Source organism: Pavona decussata, unplaced genomic scaffold, assembly GCF_977016875.1.
Source record: "Pavona decussata unplaced genomic scaffold, jaPavDecu1.1 SCAFFOLD_136, whole genome shotgun sequence".
In the NCBI taxonomy this organism is placed as follows: Eukaryota; Metazoa; Cnidaria; class Anthozoa; order Scleractinia; family Agariciidae; genus Pavona; species Pavona decussata.
Genome location: NW_028145549.1, coordinates 812,125 through 832,500, shown reverse-complemented (window position 1 = coordinate 832,500; position 20,376 = coordinate 812,125). Strand labels below are relative to the sequence as shown.

General features: G+C 39.1%; 1 protein-coding gene and 1 pseudogene across 4 annotated transcripts in view; one reads left to right on the top strand and one right to left on the bottom strand.

Moving 5' to 3' along the window:
• Positions 1-13,596, top strand: part of LOC146467445 (coatomer subunit epsilon-like) — a 14,990-nt pseudogene extending 1,394 nt beyond the window's left edge. The window contains exons 3-10 of the transcript XR_014867744.1: positions 628-677; positions 1,691-1,744; positions 1,875-1,896; positions 3,437-3,496; positions 4,259-4,418; positions 12,618-12,686; positions 12,794-12,868; positions 13,305-13,596. The product of XR_014867744.1 is annotated as a coatomer subunit epsilon-like (transcript). The remainder of the gene's footprint in view (positions 1-627; positions 678-1,690; positions 1,745-1,874; positions 1,897-3,436; positions 3,497-4,258; positions 4,419-12,617; positions 12,687-12,793; positions 12,869-13,304) is intronic.
• A 1,130-nt stretch (positions 13,597-14,726) lies between these two features.
• The window catches only part of LOC146467438 (cyclic GMP-AMP synthase-like receptor 1), an 88,122-nt gene continuing 82,472 nt past the window's right edge, over positions 14,727-20,376 (bottom strand). The window contains exons 2-6 of one of the 3 annotated variants that reach the window (XM_085125945.1): positions 19,892-20,149; positions 18,865-18,911; positions 17,836-17,889; positions 16,880-16,985; positions 14,727-15,850 (exon numbers count right to left, since the gene is read on the bottom strand). In XM_085125945.1, coding sequence (XP_084982071.1) covers positions 14,775-15,850; positions 16,880-16,976 — 1,173 coding nt within the window. In that variant the 5' untranslated portion in view covers positions 16,977-16,985; positions 17,836-17,889; positions 18,865-18,911; positions 19,892-20,149 and the 3' untranslated portion in view covers positions 14,727-14,774. Of the gene's footprint in view, positions 15,851-16,879; positions 16,986-17,835; positions 17,890-18,864; positions 18,919-19,891; positions 20,150-20,376 lie in introns of all 3 variants that reach the window. The other 2 variants (XM_085125946.1, XM_085125947.1) reach the window with 2 other exon arrangements.

Genomic DNA, 20,376 nt, shown 5'->3' with positions numbered 1-20,376 from the left:
CCCAAAAAGAGTCAAACCAGTGACCCTCCCGGTTCTGGTTGGAGTTCAAACCACTGAGGTACTGTACATGTCTGGAGGACTTGTGGTTGGCAAGGCCATGATTATGTGCAGGTTCAAATGTGACATGCCTATGAATCAGAGGATTAGAAAATTCATCCTAGGTCAACACATTTTGAGAAGATACATGACGCTGTTTTTTTCCTTCTACAATGTGGATGTGTTCACGTTCATTTGTGTTTTGCAAAAACTGTTAAGTTCACTTTTTGTGTGTTTGTAGGTTGTAGTGAGCATGCAGTGTTCAAGATAACTTTGAAAGTCAGGGTGTCAATGAATAACAGTACTACAGTTGTATTTTCGAGGGCTTAATACAGTAGCTCTGGTTCTCTCCAAGTCTTCTTAAGTTTACCATTCAATTTGTCAGGTCAGGAAGCAAGCATTCTCATTAATTTTATTTGACGTGGGATCCCTCTCTTATCTGGAACACTGTACAGTTGTGGGTGTTTTGGGGAGGGGATATTTAGAAAGGAGCATTACTACATGTAGCTTCCTATGAACTGTATATTCAGATATGCAGTTACTTAATACTAATTCTTATTTTTAATGTTGGGCATTTTCCTGTTAACACAGAATTATGATTCTGCATTACGATGTCTTCACCAGTCAGAGTCTCTTGAGTGGTAGGCCATAGTTGAAATGTTTTACAAGTTTCTGTATGGAAAAAATTGTTTTGAAAGAAAAACTCGGCATAATGAAAAAAATTAATACAAAGTTCTACTGACTGTCCTTTCTCCGACACGTTCCTTTCTTAATTAGTCTGCTACACTGTACATATAGCTGTATAGGAAATAAAATAGAATTAAATTGGCAACTTCAGTGGAATCCACAGAGTAGCTCTTCTCTCCACTGTTTCCAGGTCGAATTGGAATTTGGAAATGTTGGTTTTTGTGGAGCAAGGAAAACCGGAGTACCCCGAGAAAAGCCTTTGATAAGAACCAACAAGAAACTCAACCCACATATGACGCCAAGACTGGGAATTGCACCCGAGCCACATTGGTGGGAGGCGAGTGCTCTCACCACTGTGCCATCTCTGCTTTCCGAGCAGGGATGGCTCACGAATTAGTGTCATACTGTTACTTGGGCTCATTAGGGCTCAAAGTTTTGCTTTGGCTCAAGCAATCAGGTGTCATACTATACACCCGTGGGCTATACATTTGTAGGAAAATTGCAGTTCAGCTAAATGAAGTTTAATTTACTGTACTTAAGTCAAGTTAAACTATCAGAGAAGTAGTGTTCTTATTGTTTCTACCCGAGTGTGCAAAATTTTGTAAACAAAGCAAGCTTAGAAAAATTAATAGTCTTCTTGTGAGCACTTTTCTAACATCTTGGTAGCCAAGCATTCAGGGCCCAGTTGCTCGAAGCGTGGTTAGCGCTAACCCGGGTTAAATACCATAACAACCTATAGGTTTTAATACCTTTTAACAAATGGTTAGCGCTTACCATGCTTCGAGCAACTCAGCCCAGGTTGTCTTTGAAGGTACAGTGGCTAAGTTCAATGCTTAGCTGCTGCACCTCAGCTTTGAAGAAAGTGCATTATATGTGAAGGGTTTTTGTCTATAAATTTTATTTATTTATTTGTTTGTTTACAATGTATATATTTATGTATGTCATTATTTATTTATTTTGCCTGCAGCTCAGCTTTGTCAGTTCAAATTTACATCGGCATGGACCGAATAGACCTGGCCAAGTGAGTTGGCATTTAATTCCTTTATTCTAAAACTTGTTTTTTGAAATGCGGTGTTACATGTGCAGTGTATACTGAATCTTTACTAAAATGAATGATGCCTTTATCTTTTTTTTTCTTCTTAACTTTCCAGGAAAGAACTAAAGAGAATGCAGGTATGCCGTCTGTTGTTATTTTTGCAAAATGTGAACGTTAGCGGACAAAGCAGTGGTCTTATCTTAACTAGTGACTTTTGTATTTCAATACTGTACATGAACATGTATGCAGTTTCAGTATGCTCGAAATACACTATAAGATGCGTAGTTACTAAAACAAGGAATGACCTAAAATGATCTAAAATGACCTAAAATGACCTAAAATGATCTAAAATGACCTAAAATGACCTAAAATGACCTAAAATGATCTAAAATGACCTAAAATGATCTAAAATAAATTTGAAATATTCTTAAATGATCTAAATGAAGTGAAACCAAGATAAAATTACCGAATTACAGAACTGAGTGCTTACCAAAGTAAAGGCTGATACCAGGAAGCTGCTGTGAACTGCCGGAAAGACAGAAGAAGACTCGAAAAGTGCCGATGGTTGCACGTAAGCCAATTCGATGACAAAGTTGCGTAAACAAACCGCACTAGAGCGAATCTTTTTTTTTTTTTTGGTCGGTCTGAAAGACCCCAAAAATATCGGCACTGACCAATTTTTTTCGGGTTTGTTTTCCGGTCTTGTAAACACTGATAAAACGCTTTTGTAAACAATGTAAAGGCATATCTGTGCATCCATAGGTCTTATCACGGTTTTCGGTATTTTTTCCCGCGAACTATTTTTAGTAGCAGTTCACGGCTGGTTCGCTATGCAGACAAATGTCTGGAAAATTCAAAACACGACTGGACGCTTTCAGTGGCACAGCTACGTCCCTCCAATTTTTTATTTCTTAATCCTTTTTCTAGTGCCAAAAGTTTCCAATTCATGAATTTTTCAGAAGCGATGTTTCATCAAAATTATTTGACATCGGATTTCCATACAAACACTGTGTTTTCAAGCCTGTTTGCCTACTCGTCAAAATGGCATCGAAAACCGTGATAAGGCCTATTTCCTTAAATAAACACGCATCAATCAAAACCGCGTTGCTGGCAAAACATTAAACTTCGCTTCGTACCAATCAAAACCGCGTTGCTGGGGAAAAACTAGGCACTTCGTACCAATCAAAACCACGTTGCTGAGCGAAACTTGGAACTTCGCACCAAACAAAACCACGTTGCTGGGAAAAAACTAGACACTTCGCATCAATCAAAACCGCGTTTGTGATACAGTAATTATCGGGAATTTCCCTGAAGAAGTCTCCGGTAGAGACGAAACGCGTCGGAAATAAACTACAAGAAGTCTTCTGTTGTACTGCTCACTAGTCTTTGTTATAAAATTAAAAAAATAAAATCATTTTAGATCATTTAAGGTCATTTTAGATCATTTTAGATTCATTTTAGATTCATTTTAGATCATTTTAGGTCATTTTAGATCATTTTAGGTCATTTTAGGTCATTTTAGATCATTTTAGGTCATTTTAGGTCATTTTAGATCATTTTAGGTCATTCCTTGTTTTAGTAACTACGCTATAAGATGCTTCATTCTTTGATGTCCCTTTCCACTAGTTGTTCAAACCAGGTAATCACCCGATGTGCATTTTTCACTTTTTTTTATAGGACCAAGATGACGATGCCACTCTAACCCAGCTTTCGCTCGCATGGTTTAACCTTGCTGTTGTAAGTGGCAATAACTTCATTTACAAGTGTGTCCAAATTTGCATGGTACTGAGTATTGTTGGTTGGATTAGATGCAGGCAGAAATGAGTAAAAGTTCTCACTTTCCAATTTAATTATTACTTCTACTTCAATGTACAGCATGGACAATTTGTACCTTTTGAAAAGTTTTTAAAGTGTCAGAGTGTATTCACTGATAATTTACATGATGTCAGAATGTCTTCACAATACAACTGTACAAGTTTGTAGCTAATAAAAACTTCTATAACTATACGTACATGTACATGTAATAATAAAAAAAATCATCCTGCATAGTTAGTAGGAATGTGAAAATAGCCAGGCAATTGGAACTGCATCTACAAAATTATTAAACAGATGGTGAGGAGGCCTCATGTTTAATGTGAAAAAGAGACAAGTGAAGGGTGTTACGCCATCTAGTGAATTTTACTATCGTTTTGAAATGTCATCCAATAAAAGCCAACAAAATAATTACCAGAGCAATATTATTTAATTATGAATGGCCATCCTGGTGTAAAGAAACTAGTGTTGAGTGTATTTGGCTTTAAACATTCACAGGGTGCATCCAAACTACATTGTAGTTATTGGAAGATTATAGGTTTGACTCCTGTTAGGGGAACTCGGATTTTCCTTTTCTGAGTATACCTGTGTCACAGACTGAAAGCAAAAAATACATCTATCCTGTATCTTACTTTATGCATTGTAGCTTTCATTTTGAGTGACCTCTCTTTGTTCTCTTCTACAAAGGGCGGAGAGAAATACCAGGATGCATATTACATTTTTCAAGAGCTTTCTGACAAATACATCCCAACAGTTATGTTGCTCAATGGTCAGGCTGTTGCATACATGCACATGGGGAAGTTTGACGATGCCGAGAGCTTCCTCCAAGCTAGCTGCCCTGGACAAAGTAAGCAAAACTTCCAAAATTAATTAAATGAATAAAAAATCAATCAATCAACTTTATTTTATTGAGTGTGACACTTAACAGTCCGTTACGACTAACAACCTCGTGCCCCTCAGATTCCAGATTTTAGTAATGTTGGTTTTTGAGGAGAGGGGAAAATCGAAGAACCCGGAGAAAAAACCCCTCAGAGCAAAGGACGAGAACCAACAACAAACTCAGCCCACATATTCAGTACCGCTCAAAAGTAAGTTACCAGTCTCGTCTCGTTTCTCGCGAGAGGAGTGGCGCGTCTCTCGATACAAGCTCGATTTTGTTCCAACCGAGTTCATGATCGATAAGCTTGCGATCGAACTCCATAAATTCAGCTTGCTGCGTGACAAGGGTTTCGTGCTGTATCAACTAAACCGTGACACTCAACTTGATATTCTCGCAAAACTCTCGCAAACAAGTCAAGCCTTAGTACTTACAGTTTTTTTCAGTCTTCGCGAGACGAGTGTCTCTTTTCTCGAGACGCGACTCTCGTCTCTCGAGTCTCGTGTGAGGGTGGTAACTTGCTTTTGAGCGGTACTGTAACGTTTAAGAGCGCTCCCCAGGAACTTTCACCTACGACCATGCAAGATAGAAAAATCGAAAATCGCCAAACTTTGTCATAATAAAGGACTACTAAAACCATTTGTAGAAAGACATGTTTCAGTTTGTTTCGATAATTGTTTTACCTTCAAAGTGACTTTTTCATTTTGGTGGCCTGTGAGCGGGTAAAAGTGTCACTTGTATGGGCCGCTCGTCTTGAAATTACGAAGGAGTAACATAAAAATCGAAGCAATTGAACATAAGTAAACTAGAAATACGTGACTCGCAAAACCTCGCGAAGCGGGGGCTGGGTGGAAAGCCCTCTTTACTCGTATTGTAGCATCAAACGAGGAGATTAAGGGCGATTTAGACGGTACGATTTTGCCTACGATTTGTCGCATGCGACACGCTTGCGCCATGCCTACAACACGAATCGCGTCGTGTAAATCAACCTACAACATCCTTACGTCAGACGCACACAACACGAAAAATGTCGTAGGATTTTAAAACATGTTTTAAAATCCTACGACAATCGTAGGTAAAGGCAATGTTGAGTGGCGAGAGTTGTGTACGATTTTTACATGACGCAAGCAGCGCGCGCTCTAGAAATCGCATGCGACAGTCGTAAGAGAAAATCGTACCGTCTAAATCGCCCTTAAGAATTTTTTTTTGATGAGCATGGTGTTTTCGTAGTTCCACGGGCTAGTTTGCGGTTGAAAATCTATTTCTGACGCGACGTAATGTACAACGGGCGTGCAGCGCTGTCGTGTTCGATGAATTTATTTCCCACGGAAAATTATTGACCGCGGCCACAAAACGTGTAATTTCTTTAATGCACTCTTTCACAAAAAAGATTTCTAAAAGAAAGGGAAAAGATTCTGGAGAGATATTTCTGTGTCCAGTGAATATTGATGAACATTGCAGTTGAAATTTGATCATGCACGCATATTTTTTTCCATGTATGCAAATTTTGCTCCAGCCAACGCCAGACAGTCTGACGTCATTGTGCGGACACCTTCAACGATATAAACATATATAGACATATATAACTAGTAGTAATCAAAGATTATAGAGTGCGTTCGATAGCCCTAAGTTGTGCGATTGTACGGCCTGCTGCGTGACTTTTTTTAGGTAGCTCTTTCGTCCTTTTATATCTGTACGTAATGTGTAACTACCAAGGTGAAATATTTGCAATAAACGAAGCTGAGTTTAAAATTTCAGCGGCTACGTTGTTGAACTTTAAAAAAAAATAGGAAGTATTTTCGGTCCGCCTGTTGCGTGACACCGTCGAACTTTAAAATGATGCACATCATTTTCGGTATAACGCTTATAATCTTTGAGAAAAACGAAACTTACAGGCCAGCGTACTATTTTGGTCTTCTACTCAAAAGGTATTTTACCAAAATGCCGCGAAACTTACGCGACTATAAAGCCGTAAAAATGTCGAACTGAAGCGAACTAATTTGCATACAGTTTTGAAAGACATCTCAGGGCCAAGGTTTATATTCAAAGAGCGGATAACTCTATTCAGTGGATAAAATGTTCTCCAACCAATAGATTTTATTCGCTGGATAGCGAATTATCCACTGGATAAAATAATCCGCTCTTTGAACAACTGGGGCCTGATGTCAGTTTCTGATGTGTGTATATTTCAGATATTTTTGTATTTTGATTTTATACTAACGTAATACGTGACTCGCAAAACCTCGCGAACCAAGGGCTGGGTGAAAAGCCCTCTTTACTCGTATTGTAGCATCAAAAAGGAAGAGATTAAAAGGTTTCTGAACATAGCAACGATTTTGATGAGCATGGTCTTGTCGTAGTTCCACAGGCTAGTTTCCGGTTGAAATCTATTTCTGACACGACGAAATGTACAACAGGCGTGCAGCGCTGTCGTGTTCGATGAATTTATTTCCCACGGAAAATTATTTTACCGCGGCCACAAAACGTGTAATTTCCTCAATGCAATCTTTCACAAAAAAGATTTCTGGAAGAAAGGGAAAAGATTCTGTAGAGATATTTCCATCCAGTGAATATTGATGAACATTGCAGTTGAAGTGTGATCCCGTACACTGAATGTAAAACTTTTCCGATGTATGCAAATTCAGGCAATGGCGCGAAAACGAGGGGGCGACTCTTATACGAAAACGAGACTAAAAAGATGGCTCTAGCCCGAAAACGAGGTCAGATGTCGTCATAAGTTCGCACCAGTTTCCCAGCCGACACATGCCCCTGCAAAACTCAAGCGGGGGGGCCATTTGGGTGTCCTTACAGCAATCTCGAAAAATCCTGCATAGCCGTACACAGGCACACCAACTCGAAAGACACAGGGCCCAAAAACGAAATTAGGCTTGCGTTCTCCTTCGTCGAACGCAAATATACTTTTCGCTCGAATTCGCGCGGCTTAGCTCCGCTCGGGCCGGCTCGGCCCGACAAATTTATTAACCTCGCTACGTTCGGGCCTTCGGCCCTCGCTTCGCGAGGAACTAAATCCCTCACACTTTCACGCTGTCAAATGTACATTCAATGTGATCCAGAATATTTGGCCAAATTTTAAAAATTAACCGTTTCTAGCGGAATTACAGCATGCCAAAATAATGTAAAATTCAACCGCAAAAAAAAAGCATCCTGGTACATGGCTTTGTCAACCAAGACTATATTCATCGGAATAAGCAATGTTTCGTGTACGATTTGAAGAAATAAAATTTTTGGGTAAATGAAACGATAAATTTTTGGAGCGCTATTTGAACATGCTATTTATCATCAATAGTTGACCTTTTGACCTTCAAAGGAGGCAAGCTATTTTCACATCACACTCGCTAATTTTGATTTTTCCAACAAACAATTCAAAACTCTGGGTATTCTTTCATAGCACAATGTTCAATAAAGTCAATCGCTTGAATTGGGACAGGTTTAACGTTAGTAAATATGATTTTAGTTACGAACACGTAATTTGGTTTAGGGCTACAACATCGACAAATATGCATATAAATTAGTTCGTTTTGATTTCGACAGAGAATATTTTTATTTACGTTAACTTTACTAAACAAATTAAATCACAAACAAGGTTAGTCGTTACTTAAACTGATTATATGGCTTATTGTACCTTAAAAATCCTTTTCACAAGAAGAAAAGACGAGTTTGCTTCTAGCCGCCAAACGACCATTGAACCTTTTGACGTATCTCTTAACTGTCACGCAATATACGCTTTCAGTCAAAACGTGCGTGACCGCGGGGCAAATGACAAGTCAGATAAAGCAAACGTCTTGTTGAATGTTGTATCTTCACTGACAATAATTGAAATTGAATTTAAACGTGTCCGAGTTTCCGAATGTAAAAGTTTCTGACGTTGGCGCAACGATCCGCAACTCGTTACATTTGGTATCGTTCGTGCATTGGTCCCGTCCATCCTCCAAGACGTTTCGAGCCACCGGCCTAACGTGTATGCAGCTCCGACAGCTCAGCCAAACTCCAGTTCCTTCAATGAGTCCAAAAAATACAGGAACTTTTGAAAAGCCTTACATTATTGAAAAAAAAAAAAAAAATAGCCGGTACAAACTCATAGCACGAGGTAAATGGGTACCAAACACTTTTCTTTTCCGTGTGCGCGCGCGTGGCCGCTTGTGAATCGAAGACTCACACTATGAAAGAGGGCGGGAAAATCCTGTGTTAAAAATGGCGAAAAGGTAAGGGAACAAAAAGGAAATTACAGGTTATATGTAAAAAATGAACCACTTCTATCAGTTCATCAGCTTCGTAAAAACTGAAAGCTGTCCAAATACAACACATTTCCCAATTTATTCTGTTTGATTCCAGGATAACTTCAAGAAATGAAATATTTAAAAAAAAAAAAAAATGGTTCCACACAAATCATGTGCTTTAATCAATCTATTACACAAGGAAGTCTTCCTATTTTAAATGAATAATGGAGACGAAATTTTCAATTTTTCATTTTCCATCCCACAAGCCAATGAAGGATACGAGAGCGAAAGAAAACGCAAGTGCGCGCGAATGTCTGCATTGTTGAAATCGCTCCCTTTCATGCTCTAAACATATCCTGGCACTAGGAAGATCCTAGAGGGCGGATCATCCTAGCGCCATATGTTTTCTCTATTCAGTTTACATGCAAAAAGTTGCACTTGGCCCTAGCGCTAGGTTCTTCCTAGAGATAGGAGCTTCCTGGCTGAGAGATAGGAAGATCCTAGAACTAGGAAGATCCTAGCACCATGTAAACAACTTTCGCTCGGAAGATCTTAGTACTAGAGACAAAAAGAACAAACATGGCGGCAGCCGGGCGTTCAGCTGCTCAAGGCCGACAGTTATGCTTTTTTCCTTCTCCACTTGGTAACAACCTCGGCCGAAATTTCTGCATGCAAAACAAACAGAAAGGTTTTTCGCCTTCTCGGATCTTCTTAGTGCTTGGATCTTCCTTCCACCATGTAAGCGGCCCCTTAATCAGCGAAACGAGCGACTTGTGTAATTTAAAGTGCGCGAAATTCTGAATTTTGATGTCAGTTAGTGTATCCAAAATGTCTGTTCTCGCCATGTCCTGTCTTACACAACTGGTTGAATACTTTTTTTTACCTATGAAGGAAAGTTTTGTTTTTCTCATTTAACTTATTGCGACGGCCACATGATATTTCAGTTCTTTTGTTCATTGATCGTAGTCACGCGCTATGACGTGTACCGATTTCTGAATTTGGTCCCATCCGAAATCACTACCATTGCCTGATTTCATACCGTGGGGGTCTGGGTACGAGTCTGTGTATTATGGGTTATGGGACTCAACACCCACATAGCCGGAAAGAGCACATCGAACTTTACAACATCCTCAAGTTTGGTGTCAATCAAGCTAATATTAGGCGAGATACAGCCATTCAAAAACTTAAAAATTTACCAAGAAATGTATGGAACGCCGGACGTTCCATACATTTGTTAGTAAAATTTGGAGTTTTTGAATGGCTGTATCTTTCCTAATATTAGCTTGATTAACACCAAACTTGGAAATGTTGTAAAGTGCAGTGTGCTCTTTCCGGCTATGTGGGTGTTGAGTCCCATAACCCATAATACACAGACTCGTACCAAGACCTCCACGGTATGAAATCAGGCAATGTGCATTTGGTAGAACACTTATTCCTGTGCTACACCGTGCTGACGAGAGCCAACCAGCTCGAAACAGCTGTCCACGGTTGCCGCATTCTGTTGATTCTCGGTTTGGTCTCTATCATGTCTCTGTCGTATTAAGTTTTCGACGCAGTCCGATCAGCTGTGCAGAAATTCGACTCATGAATATTTTTTCACTGATTGTATTTGTCGTTAAAGCATTAAAGAGTGACGTTTTGCGTTAATCCAATGAGTGGCATGGCTCAGGCTTGTGTGTATACTAAGAAATATCAAGTCACTCGTGGAATATTTCAAGAAGTACCACTCGAAAGCATTGCATAACAAGTATGTATCTGACTGCAAGGTTCGCCCCCTGCATAAGCTATATACTATAACGTAGGTATGTGCAGCACCAATAGGTATAATTTTTGAACCGGTTTGGTGGTACATGTTGTAACCAATTTGGTCTGACAGCGTGAGCCTGAAAACGGGAATGGATCCAAGAAACCAAGTCTGAAAATGGATATGAGTTTTAGAAAAAGGGTACCCAATCATTTGATATTTTGGTCTGAAATAGGGACAAGGTTTAGAGAACTGAGCCGCACACCCGAACCCCCATGGAGGGCTCGTCGGGGATACGCGATGCACAGTTAGGAAATAAATTCAAGTTGGGACACTATTTTAGAAACTGGCTACTTGGTAGGACGGGGTCATCTCAGAGTCGAGGTCATTTCGGGGTCAACTCGGGGTTGAGGATCATTTCGGCTACCCAACTGAGGTCACGCGCAAAGCCGGTGGCATACACAAAAGCGCTACATGTTGGCCTGCAGAACAAGCGTTATTATTATTATTATTATTATCATCATCATCATCATCATCATCATCATCATCATCATCATCATCATCATCATCATCATCATTATTATTATTATTATTGTTATTATCATCATCATCATCATCATCATCATCATCATCATCATTATTATTATTATTATTATTATTTTTGTTATTCATTTATTTTTGTGTGCTTTTTTAGGTGAGCGGAAGTAAGCACGAGGCTATTGCGGAACTCGAGTGACGCACAAAGGGAGGGGGACAAAAAAATTTTTGCGCCTTTCTCGTCGCGCCTCGTTCGCACTCCACGCTCGCTTCGCGCTTGCCTCCACACACACATACACACACACACAGACACCCAAAATAATGCCTGTTCTGCAACCTATAGTGGAAGTCAGGCTAAAACGTTAAATTAATTTCCGCGTGGTATCTCTGCAACGTAATTTATAAAGTGCCGTTCAGTTACCTGCACGTGCCAGCAAAAGCCTTGCTTCTGTGTCCAGAAAAGAATCCCACACTTTATAACTTTTAAGGTGTGCCTTTCTATCGTGACGCAATGATAATTTGCCGGATTGTCTGAGCTTGCTCAGCTTGGACCACAAATTCCGCCAACAACTTCAGGGTAACCACAATGGATGGCCCATGTGGTTTGTGAATCTAAGGTCCGCGTATATTGCGTGACAGTTGTGTCATGCGAGGTATTTCGGCGACGTCAAAAGGTTCAATGGTCGTTTGGCGGCTAGAGGTAAACTCGTCTTTTCTTCTTGTGAAAAGGGTTTTTAAGGTACGATAAGCCATATAATCAGTTAAAGTAACGACTAACCTTGTTTGTGATTTAATTTGTTTAGTAAAGTTAACGTAAATAAAAATATTCTATGTGGAAATCAAAACGAACTAATTTATATGCAAATTTGTCGATGTTGTAGCCCTAAACCAAATTACGTGTTCGTAACTAAAATTATATTTACTAACGTTAAACCTGTCCTAATTCTAGCGATTGACTTTATTGAACATTGTGCTATGAAAGAATACCCAGAGTTTTGAATTGTTTGTTGGAAAAATCAAAATTAGCGAGTGTGATGTGAAAATTGCTTGCCCTCCTTTGAAGGTCAAAAGGTCAACTTTTGATGATAAATAGCATGTTCAAATAGCGCTCCAAAAATTTATCGTTTCATTTACCCAAAAATTTTATTTCATCAAATCGTACACGAAACATTGCTTATTCCGATGAATATAGTCTTGGTTGACAAAGCCATGTACCAGGATGCTTTTTTTGCGGTTGAAGTTTTCATTATTATGGCATGCTGTAATTCCGCTAGAAACGGTTAATTTTTAAAATTTGGCCAAATATTCTGGATCACATTGAATGTACATTTGACAGCGTGAAAGTGTGAGGGATTTAGTTTACTTATGTTCAATTGCTTCGATTTTTATGTTACTCCTTCGTAATTTCAAGACGAGCGGCCCATACAAGTGACACTTTTAAGTCGGTTTTACCCGCTCACAGGCCACCAAAATGAAAAAGTCACTTGAAAGGTAAAACAATTATCGAAACAAACTGAAACATGTCTTTCTACAAATGGTTTTAGTAGTCCTTTATTATGACAAAGTTTGGCGATTTTCGATTTTTCTATCTTGCATGGTCGTTTGTTTCTTTGCATTCCTTAACTCTTATCACTCTGATTTTCTTGGCAGGATAGCAGTAATCCTGAGACTCTAGTTAACATGGTAGTTTTGTCACAGCATCTGGGAAAACCACCAGAGGTAACTGAACTATGTGAACTTAATATTGAGTGGATTGCAAGTAATTGTGTTCTCCAGGATGTCCTGGTTAAGTAATGACTTTACTAATTACCATTTGTTTCGATCAGGTTTCAACACGATATATTTCACAGTTAAAAGACGGACACCCAAATCACCCTTTTACAAAAGACTTTCAAGCAAAGGTATTCTATGTTTATCTTTTGTGCAGTTTGATGATTATACGAAAAATGATATTTAGGAAAGAATAGTAAAATTATTGCCTTTATGCTTCATAGTGACCAAACAAAAAATTCTAGGCTACAAAGAGGCTCTTGGTAAGCTTGGTCAGTTATTCAGGTCATTAAAAATGATTCCACAAGCACGTGTTGAATATTAAACAATTGTCCTGCGAAATCACGTAGAATTTCGCCTGATTCGAAGGAGACGAGCCCGTCCGTTGACCGGGTATGCTACACAAAAACAAAAAAATGACGTCCATATTGAACAGCTCACCGCGGACCAAAAAAAATGTAACAATGTAGGAATGTAAAAATGTAATGTAACGATGAAGTGAAATGATGAGCTCAAGCTTGTGGTAAGTTTATCCGTTCTAAAAGACTTTTCTTTGTTTTTCGCCAGGAAAAAGATTTTGATCAGCTTGCCAGTCAGTATGCAGTCAGTGTACGGTCTTGAAGATGAATAAGTCTAATTGGTGAAACGTCGTGTATTTGTAAACAAATAGATGAAAACTCCAAAAGTAAAACATTTAGTTACAATGTACATGTGGAATATCTTATCAATCATTTGTAGATGTCTTCATCTTTTACGTGTCATGTAAACCGTGGTTCCTTAGCATATAAGTTTTTTTTTTTCAGTGAACGACAAGGGCGTTCATAATTTTGTCACAACCATTAAAATCTGTCACATTGTATGACCCATAAATGTTATGCTCTCAAAACTAAAACACGCTAACTTTCAAGTGTAGCAAACTTTGTGAAAGATTGTGTTCTTGACGAACTGAGCCAAGCCGTTTCAACAATCGGCTTAGCCATTCGTTTGGTGTGCAGTGGAATAGCTATATTCCTTGATCTCCAGTGAATCAGCCGATCGATCGCATTCAAAAGCCGACTCCTGAGGAATCAAAATTAATGTTTATAATAATAGGGCATACAGAGGTGCCCCTGTTGAATAACTAAATATTGTACAGCTGGTATACGAGTAACAATTGCTTTAGAAGGGGACTGCAAAGGCAACAGAATAGAGAAAACGTTCGAAAAGATCTTTGCGGGAACAATAGGTGGTTCAATTGAAGCATGCAACAACAAAAGTGTAGTACCACTCTAGTGCAGGAAAACACACCTGCAACCAGTGCCACTCTGGCCACAAAAATGTCAATTATTGTACCTATATAATAGCCCTTTTCACGGTTAACTCTGCTCATTTGAATTACAATGAAATCTAGCATGTATGTGAGGCAATTTCGGGCTTTTTTGTCGTTTTAGCCCGAAATTGCCTCGCATCTACGTTGGATAACATTGTAAGGCAAATGAGAAACATTAACCGTGAAAAGGGCTATTGAAGGAATCCAACCAAGATTATTATGGTATTGGTGGATTGCGTTGGCGCTATGTTGGTAGTAAAAACAAAAGAAAATTTAGTTTGCATAAAAATGGAAGTGAAATCCCAGAGGAGAAAAATCTTGTTCCATACCACCAACATGGCAGCCATGACGTAACGTGCAATCAACCCAGTAGAAAACTTACGACCAGTAGTAATGTTTTGCTGGGGAATTTGCAACCAATGCAATTGTGTTACCCTCAATGCGGTGCAGTCCTTGCCATTATGGTGGTAGAAAACATGCAAAATTTACCAGTGTTAATTTGTCACAGGCAATGGAAAACATCCAACCAATGTCACGCTAGCGTTGGATGACATGAATCAGTTACATGCCATTTCAATAAAACATGTACGCTGGTATTTCGGTGCATGCATTGGAAAGCATGTAGCTGCTGGTATGTTGCGAAAAGGTGTGTCAAGACTATCAAAGACATCACAAAATGCTATTTGCTTTAAAGATTTTATTTAGACCCAGAAGAATAAATGAAATATTCAAACTGAGAGTTTAATTTGGCCCTCTCGCCTTGAAAGGAGTGCATCAGGATCGAGTCGAAGTGTCTTCAAGAAGTCTTTCACGCCCGCTGTGGCCAAATCGATGTGATCGATCTTGTCAGCGAAAAGATTTTCTGCGGGAATGAAAAAGTTTGGAAGAATTCTTGTGTGCAGATGCTTCAGAAGCCTGTCGATAAACTCCTTGAAACGCGGAACCAGCATCCCTTGTGCCCAGTCTTCTGGCCGTTTTCTCTCGTCATTCAGATGGAGTAGGAGGGTCTTTAAGTGGTATGTAGCCAGTGGGTACCACCCATCCCTGGTTTTCGCCTTGAAGTATTTCGTCAGTTGGAGAACCTTTCTTCTGCAACCTCTATCGCCATCCATGTTTTTTATCATTTGCGTGTCGACTTGAGCGGTGGAAATTTGCCAAAATGCTGTGTTTGGGGATGGCTCCTTTTTGACTCTGGGCACAAGCTCAATGTTAGCGTTGGTGCCTATGGGGCGAGGGTTAGCGATTGGCTTGGGAGGCCACTCTGTGAGCTCAAGGGCAATAGTCAAGTCAATGCTTATGTAGCCAAATTCTGGCCACCGTATTTCAAAGGTGACAGCAGGCCCTCCTTCGTGAGGTCCTTTCTTGATCTCATTCTTCATTCCCAAGTCAATGATGGCTTTCTCCACCAGATCACGCAAATGACCTCTGACTTTGCTGGCATCGAGATGTTTGGTTCCCGGTATCTTAAATTTCTCCAGACAGGTTTTCAATACTGGCACTGCGTAAGCACGGCCGGCTGGCGTGTTTCCATCCGCCATAAGAGAGATCTTGCCGGTCCAGGAGTCATTTACCAATCCAAAATCGAACTCGTCAGGGTTGCCTATTTTCAGGCCCTCGTAGGTGGAGCCTTTCAATATGACTCTAAAATCGTAGCATTTGTCTTTGTCGTAGGTGGCCACCTTTGCCAAGATGTATGCAATTTTTTTGTACACTTCCTTTTTAACTTTGATTTTCTCTTCCACGTTGACTTGTAATTCTTTATAAACCTTGTTGTTTAGGAAGTCCTTAAATTGCGCGTCACTTCCTGATCAAATTAAAGAGAAGTTAAGTCAGAATCAGTAATTATTAATGAATCTATTCTGTCAAGGACACTGCCTCGTAAATGCAGTTTTGAAAGTTTCTTGTGGAAGGTTATTACAATCTGTTTTTGGATCTACAGTAGAAGCGTACAGATGCAGAATTTGCCCAATTATGCACCTTTAAGGGATGTGTCCCCGGCGGGGTGGTTAATCTCTATCTTTGATTTTAGCTGTTTTCACTTTCATGCCTGGTCGGGTGGGTGATCGAGACTGATAGCGGCTGGCAGTCGCGCATTTACATGCTGACGTCCGATCTCAACCCCACAGAAGAATTGTAAACCGCCATGAGTCTATGTGATATGTGCGGTATTTTTCTGTAACATTTTTGTGTTATTTCAAGAACAATTGCTAGGAATAATTCTCTGGAAGCAATGAGTGCCTTTTTGTCAACGTTGGATTTAATCAAATTTCTGTCGCAAGCTGGTAAAGTGGTTATATACTACAGCTCTACAGCGTAAAGCAAGCATAGAACCCCCTCTCCCCCTGTTTTTGTCCGTTTTATTCAGTCTCTACCTGCAAAACGAGTAATTGTAATGAGAAAGCTAGTTACGTCTCAAAAATATTCCATTACCGGTTCGTTTCTCGGTTTACAAACCAGAGAAAGGGTGAATGACGTTGGAAGCCATTTGCGGTCTTTCATTGGACAAAATACGTCACCTTGGTAAAAATCGTAAGTCAGTCGTCACAGAATACTTGTCGTCCGATTCAATATCAGTGGCCTGTTTTGGTTCACGTTTTAATGCAATCGGGTAATTTACTAAAGTGATGATAAAAATACCAATTATAATTGGTCATTGGTCATAATTGGTGAACCAGCTATTTCGTGGAATAATTGTTGAATATTTTACAGTTGCCATCGTCGCTTCTCTTCTTGGCCAGCTGACTATATTTCGTTCGATAAACAAGTCACCTGAAGGGTATTATTTACAAATAATTAACCAACAAACTAAAGATTTTACGTCTAAATAGCATACCTGGAAAGACAACTTCACTGCGTCCATTGGTGCCAGCAGGGACCAATGTTACGGCACATAAAACCACGAAGGAAAGAGCCTTCAAAACCAACACCATTTCCAGCTTCTGGAAACAACAAGAAAAGAGTGGTTATGGGGGTAAGGCATTAATTAACAGTCATAATGACATTCTCGATCTAAATCGAAAGCTCGTAGCTCTTTTCATACTTCTTTTCGCGTTCTCTCGAGTCAAACTTCAAGAGTATGTTTGATGCTTTCAAAGGATATTTTTCTTTGTTTTTATCCAAATAACGGGATTGACATATTAAAACCGTTACAGCGGCCGTGTGCAATGGTGTTAGCTTCAAAATGTTGAACGAAATGGAATTTTTTTCCTTACATTTATTAACAGAGCCAAATGGAGTTAACATTGTCTTAATTAAGTTCTGGTATATAGGTATACATTGATTTCTCCTTGTACATAGTTCTTATTCTTTGTTTATATATTTCGTGTTTGTAAAATTTTAAATGTTGTGTATAGTAGGTCCACATCCGTCCCTCGCCTGCCAATCCCCTAAATGACCTACTTATCAAATAAAGTTCACTTACTCACTCACTCACTCACTCACTCACTCACTCACTCACTCACTCACTCACTCACTCACTCACTCACTCACTCACTCACTCACTCACTTTCTGTGATACTTAAATCTTGTCGCTAGTAATTTGCCTTTTGTTTTAAACAACGATCATTTGTGGGATTCAAGAACACCATTAGTGGAGAAATTAATCACTTGAAAGCACACTTCCCAGAACGCTTTTTTCCTTAGATTGGACCGAATGGTAAAAGGAAACTGCCTATCTCATTCTTACTATAGCGTGTGCAAGGGCGGTTTAAATAATCCTAACACTCGTTTGTTTTGTTTTAAAATTAATGCTTAGCAGTTGTAAAGGAATTAAACTAAGTAAAACCTTACCTTTTCTTGCCAATATTTTGTCTGTCTTTGGAAATATCGCCTTGTCTCTGTGGGCTGAATAGATAAATCAATTATTTCTTTAGTCTGAACAATGACTAGTCCACGTAATGACCTGCCAGTCCACACGAGGGGGTAATCTGTCAGTATCTACTCAAAATCTTGAATCAGCCAATACTATTGCTGTTCGTTTCTCGGATCTTTGAGCAGTCAGGTATCGTATTGTGGGTTCACAACGCTCGAGTACTACACTTTAAAACTCTGTCAAGCAGAAAATAGACAAAGAGCAAAATAAAAAAAGTAAAAAGTCACGATAAAAAGAAAATGAATTGATAAAGAAAGAAGGTCAGAGCACCGGTGTCGTCAAAAAGGTATAAGTTTATAAAAACTCTTGAAATCAAACCGAAAATATCCGAAGTTCAAGTTTAATGGTTTTAAACGATATTTTTCGTTCTTTTTATCCAAGAAGCGGGATGGACATATATGATTTTTGTTAGAGACGCCGTAAGATTTATCCCTGTGGGTGTATTTCAACTGGTGCAAAGTGGAAGGGCAAAACTAGCGTACTTTGCTAACCAAAGCGCCTACTCTTTTATAAGTACAAAACGAGCTTTTTTAACTTGTCGTGCAGTTAACATGAAAGCAATAATAATTTTTTTCTTTGTGGTGACATTCGCTCCAAAATGTTTAACGAAGTGGAAGTCTGTTTTGCCTTTTATTCATTGGCAGGGCCAAATTGAGTTAACATCGTGGTGATTATATCTTTTCGCTAGAAATTTGCTTTTTTGCTTGTGGGATACAAGAAAACCCATTAGTGGAGAAATAAATCAATGAAAAACGCACATCCAAGAACACTTTCTTTGCATTTGTCAATTACGCTGAATCGAATGGAAAAATGAAAGTGCGTATCCCATTATCCCATTCTTATTAAAGCGTTTACTAGCGCGGTTAAAATAGTCCCGTCACTCGTTTGTTTTGTTTCCTTATTGATACTAACCAGTTGTAAAGGAATTAAGCTAAGTAAAACCTTACCTTTTCTTGCCAATATTTTGTCTGTCTTTGGAAATATCGCCTTGTCTCTGTGGGCTGAAGAGATAAATGAATTATTTCTCTAGTCTGAACAATGACTAGTCCACGTAATGACCTGCCAGTCCACACGAGGGGGTAATCTATCAGTATCTACTCAAAATCTTGAATCAGCCAATACTATTGCTGTTCGTTTCTCGGATCTTTGAGCAGTCAGGTATCGTATTGTGGGTTCACAACGCTCGAGTACTACACTTTAAAACTCTGTCAAGCAGAAAATAGACAAAGAGCAAAATAAAAAAAGTAAAAAGTCATGATCAAAAGAAAATGACGGTAAAGAAAGATGATCAGAACACCGGTGTCGCGAAAAAGGTATAAGTTTTTAAAAACTCTTGAACTCAAACAGAAAATATCAGAAGTTCAAGTTTAATGGTTTTTAACGATATTTTTCGCTATTTTTGTCCAAGAAACGGGATGGACATATATGATTTTCGTTAGAGACGCCGTAAGATTTATCCCTGTGGGTGTGTTTCAACTGGTGCAAAGTGGAAGGACAAAACTAGTGTACTTTGCTAACGAAAGCGCCTACTATTTTATAAGTACAAAACGAGCTTTTCTAACTTGCCATGCAGTGTACATAAAAGCAATAATAATTTTTTTCTTTGTGGTGACATTCGCTCCAAAATGTTTAACGAAGTGGAAATCTGCTTTGCCTTTTATTCATTGGCAGGGCCAAATTGAGTTAACATCGTGGTCATTATATCTTGTCGCTAGAAATTTGCGTTTTTGCTTGTGGGATACAAGAAAACCCATTAGTGGAGAAATAAATCAATGAAAAACGCACATCCCAGAACACTTTCTTTGCATTTGTCAATAACGCTGAATCGAATGGAGAAATGAAAGTGCGTTTCCCATTATCCCATTCTTATTACAGCGTTTACTAGCGCGGTTAAAATAGTCCCGTCACTCGTTTGTTTTGTTTTCTTATTGATACTAAGCAGTTGTAAAGGAATTAAGCTGAGTAAAACCTTACCGTTTCTTGCCAATGTTTTGTCTGTCTCTGGAAATTTCGCTTTGTCTCTGCGGGCTGAATAGATAAATCAATTATTTCTCTAGTCTGAACAATGAGTCTCCACGCAATGACCTGCCAGTCCACACGAGGGGGTATTCTGTCAGTATCTACTCCAAATCTTGAATCAGCCAATACTATTGCTGTTCGGATTTGCGGAACTTTGAGCAGTCAGCTATCGTATTGTGGGTTCACAACGCTCGAGTACTACACTTTAAAACTCTGTCAAGCAGAAAATAGACAAAGAGCAAAATAAAAAAAGTAAAAAGTCATGATCAAAAGAAAATGACGGTAAAGAAAGATGATCAGAACACCGGTGTCGCGAAAAAGGTATAAGATTTTAAAAACTCTTGAACTCAAACAGAAAATATCAGAAGTTCAAGTTTAATGGTTTTTAACGATATTTTTCGCTATTTTTGTCCAAGAAACGGGATGGACATATATGATTT